The sequence below is a fragment of the Otolemur garnettii genome, unplaced genomic scaffold (genome assembly GCF_000181295.1).
Source record: "Otolemur garnettii isolate 467f Iridium unplaced genomic scaffold, OtoGar3 scaffold00147, whole genome shotgun sequence".
Lineage (NCBI taxonomy): Eukaryota > Metazoa > Chordata > Mammalia > Primates > Galagidae > Otolemur > Otolemur garnettii.
The window spans coordinates 337,738-341,489 of NW_003852542.1; the positions used below are offsets into that span (position 1 = coordinate 337,738).

The window sequence follows — 3,752 nt, forward strand, 5'->3', positions numbered from 1 at the left end:
AACTCACAGCAATTGCTCAGGTGATAAGGTCTTGGTCTTAAACCTACTTAGAGAAAAGTCATTCTCAGAACATTCCTTGACCATCATCTCATGTTTATCCCAACTTAGGCTCCAATTCCCAGGCTGTGCCCTTTAGTTAGAGGGGAAAACAGAGAACAAAGAACAGAAATTTTTAAATAATCACATAGACAATAATTTGCCATAGGTTTCATTCTAATTTAAGAAGCCAGGGACAAAGCAGAGTATACAGTTGTCCCCCAAAACAATAATGTGAAGTCCATTCAATTCTGGCCATTAAAGAGTACTATGGTTTGAACAAGGACATATGTGAATGACACAACCTTTGAGGAAACTTGCATTAATATATTTCTTCACTTAATTCTCAGGTCCATTTCCAGTTTTACAATTGTCTCCACTATGTCTTAGTAACATTAATTTAGTCCAGAAGGACATGTTACCATGTCACTTTCATTTCCTTTGGTGTAGAATAATCCTACAGTTATTCCTTCACTTTCGTGATCTTATCACTTTTGATAATTATACATCAGCTATTTTGTTGAATATTTATCAGTTTGGATTTGTTTTTCCTCAAGGATAGATTTAGGCATCAATCTTTGGCAGGAATATCCTGGGTGGATCCTGTGTTTTTCTCACTGCATTCTACTAAGTGGTCTATGAAATTAATCAGTCCCATTGCTAATCATGTGACTTCAATTTCTGGTTTGAGGGGAGGGAAAAGGGGAGGATGTGTGGAGGTAGGGTAATTGGTGGGACCACAGCTATGGTGCATCTTACAATTGACGTGTGGAATTTACTAAATGTAGAATATAAATGTCTTAACACAATAACTAAGAACATGCCGTAAAGGCTATGTTAACCAGTTTGATGAAAATATTTCAAATTGTATATAAAACCAGCACATTGTACACCACGATTGCATTAATGAACACAGCTATGATTTAATTTTTTTGTATTTTTTTATTAATATAGTTGTACATATTTTGGCAGGTACATATCATATTTTGATAAATGTATATAATGTGTAATAATCAGAGTACTATTTCAAGTTGTATAAGAAAACACTACACTGTACCCCATGTTTGTATTAATGTACAGAGCTATCATTTAATTTAAAAAAGCTATGATTTAATTTTCATAAAAATGATGTCTGTCAGACTTTCCCTTGAAATTACTAAAAAATATCAAGAATTTCTTTGCTATTTTGAAAAGCATTTCTTACCCCATTTCTTACCAAAACGTCAATGTGAAATGAAGTCTACGTATCTCTTCAATGCATTATAATGTTATAATTTGTATTTAATATTTAGGTTCCCCCAATTCAGCCACTTTGAGTTTTACACTAGCTGGATTCTCTTCACTTTTGATATAATCTCATTATCCTTTTAGGACATCAAAGTTTCTCATACAAGATAGTCCAAGCTCCTCTTGGATTTTCCCTGTCCTAGACCTGGAATCAGCCATTTCTTGAAGGATAACTGGCATCTTCCAGTGGGGACCTGTAGGAACAATGCGTGATTATTAGAACTGGGATATCATTGCTTTGAAATCAGGAAAATTTCTTTGTCATCTACCTATTTATCTATTCATCAATCCATTCATATCTATATTTATATACATTGGTGAATTTACACAGATGGCCTACTTCCAATCTAAAACCACACTTTATTCTGAAATAAATTTATAGACAAAATGTTCATTTCTTTATCCTTTAGCTGCTTTCTTCAGTGATGAGCAACGTGGCTCCAGCTATCCCGAATGCATTCATTTATGTGATCAACAATCCTCCTGGATAAAACCAATCTCCTGTTGTCACTGCCACCTGCACTCTTACTGCAGACACTGCCCGCCACCATACTCATACACTCTGCTCAGGCTCTGATAACCCTGCCTAGGTTACCACAAACATTGCTTCCCAGGCAGGGAGACCTCATCGTTTTTCCAGTGACCAAGTGTTCAAGCTGTACTGGAACATCTCATACCTCTCAAAACTTTCCTCATCTTACTCCTTCTTCACACCTCCAACATCCCATACAGGCCTCCCTGTCCACCCCACATAGATGCCCTTTCCACCTCCCTGCTTGGGTGTCTCCTCACTTGAAACAGGACCCCATGACTTTAACCCAGCCATTGAGAACTGTGTTCTCTTAGTAATTGAAAGAATTTGGTGAAGAATGAATATGTAGGTATAGGCCACACTGTAGATTCATATATATATATATATATATATATCTCTCTAAGAATATAACATTGATCATGTGTGTGTATATATATATACACACACATGATCAATTTTTAAAAAATGCTCTGTCTCTGGAAAGAATGGCTACGGTTAAGAGTTTTAAAATATAATAATTTCAGAAGCTCAGGGAACATCTAGCATGAAAACATCTCAAAATATGCATAGCTAGAAACGTAGCCAATATTTCCTCTGATGTGGAGGGAGGAAATTCCTGACCAACACTGACTTGGTTGCTTCCATCGCTCCACTTCACTCCGGGTAGGACTGAGCATTCAGAGAGGAAGGAGGACACAGGGCTTATCTGGAGATGACAAGATAGCAGAGGTGAATGGCAGTGTATGAGGATTTCCTGACAAATTATGGCAGGTGCATGTTTTCTGTTCCTCTTTGACTCTACCCCATCTCTGGATGGTAGTGCTGAGAATGTGCCACACTCATATCGTCAGGCAAGGAGAGCAATGAGAAAGGATTTGTGGACTCAAAAATAAGCCCAGTTACCAAAATCAGGGAGCCTGAAAGATCCCTGTGAGATTTGACAGTTGTGTTAGGTCTATAGACCCTGTCTCAGAAGGAGAGAGAGCAAGAGAAGCAAGACAGGAACCTTGAAGTATCAATAGAAAAATTCTACTCACAAGACAGCAGCCTAGTTGTGTCTGTAGTCCCTAGGAAGAAACAGATTATATACAAACAAATTTGTGTTGTCCTGATGTGATCTGGCACACCTGGGGACACTGGGCCTGTTCAGAGTCATTAACATGAGCCAGCCCTAGAACTGTACCCAGCCTGTCCACCCTCTGGTGATTTGCATGTTCCAGGGCACAGGCCCCTGCCTGAAGACACATTAAAAAGCTGTTCACACACTGTGCAGGAGTCAGTCCCTGTCAGGACACAGCATGGATGCCAGGACACCAGCTCAGCTCCTGGGGCTCCTGGGGCTCCTGCTGCTCTTGCTCCCAGGTAAGGAGGGAGAATATCAGGGATGTAGGCAGCCTGTGTGGTCAGTCCTGCCTGGGTCCTCATGGGAGTCCTCTGATAACTTTATTAATAAGATGGATGTTTGTTTTTATGTTTCTAATCTCAGGTGCCAGATGTGACATCCAGATGACCCAGTCTCCATCCTCCCTGTCAGCGACTCTAGGAGACACGGTCACCATCAGGTGCCAGACCAGTCAGGGCATTAGCAATGAGTTAAGCTGGTATCAGCAGAAACCAGGGGCATCTCCCAAGCTGCTGATCTATGCTGCGTCTACTTTGCAATCTGGTGTCCCCTCCAGGTTCAGAGGCAGTGGGTCTGGGACAGATTTCACTCTCACCATCAGTGGCCTGCAGGCTGAAGATTTTGCCTCTTATTACTGTCTACAAGATTACAATAACCCTCCCACAGTGTTACAAGCCTGAACATAAACCCCCCGGGATGAAATTATGTGAGGCTGGGCTGCCCCAGCTGTTCCTCTTAATGACTCCATCCCCTGAGAGCATTTCTCAGAGACAA

General features: G+C 40.5%; 1 gene segment (V, D, J or C); it reads left to right on the forward strand.

The window, feature by feature from the left end:
• The first annotated feature begins 3,153 nt into the window (after positions 1 to 3,153).
• Positions 3,154 to 3,658, forward strand: LOC111728267. The segment is given in 2 exon segments: positions 3,154 to 3,217; positions 3,342 to 3,658. Coding segments are annotated over 2 exon segments (381 nt in total).
• The last annotated feature ends 94 nt before the right edge of the window (positions 3,659 to 3,752 follow it).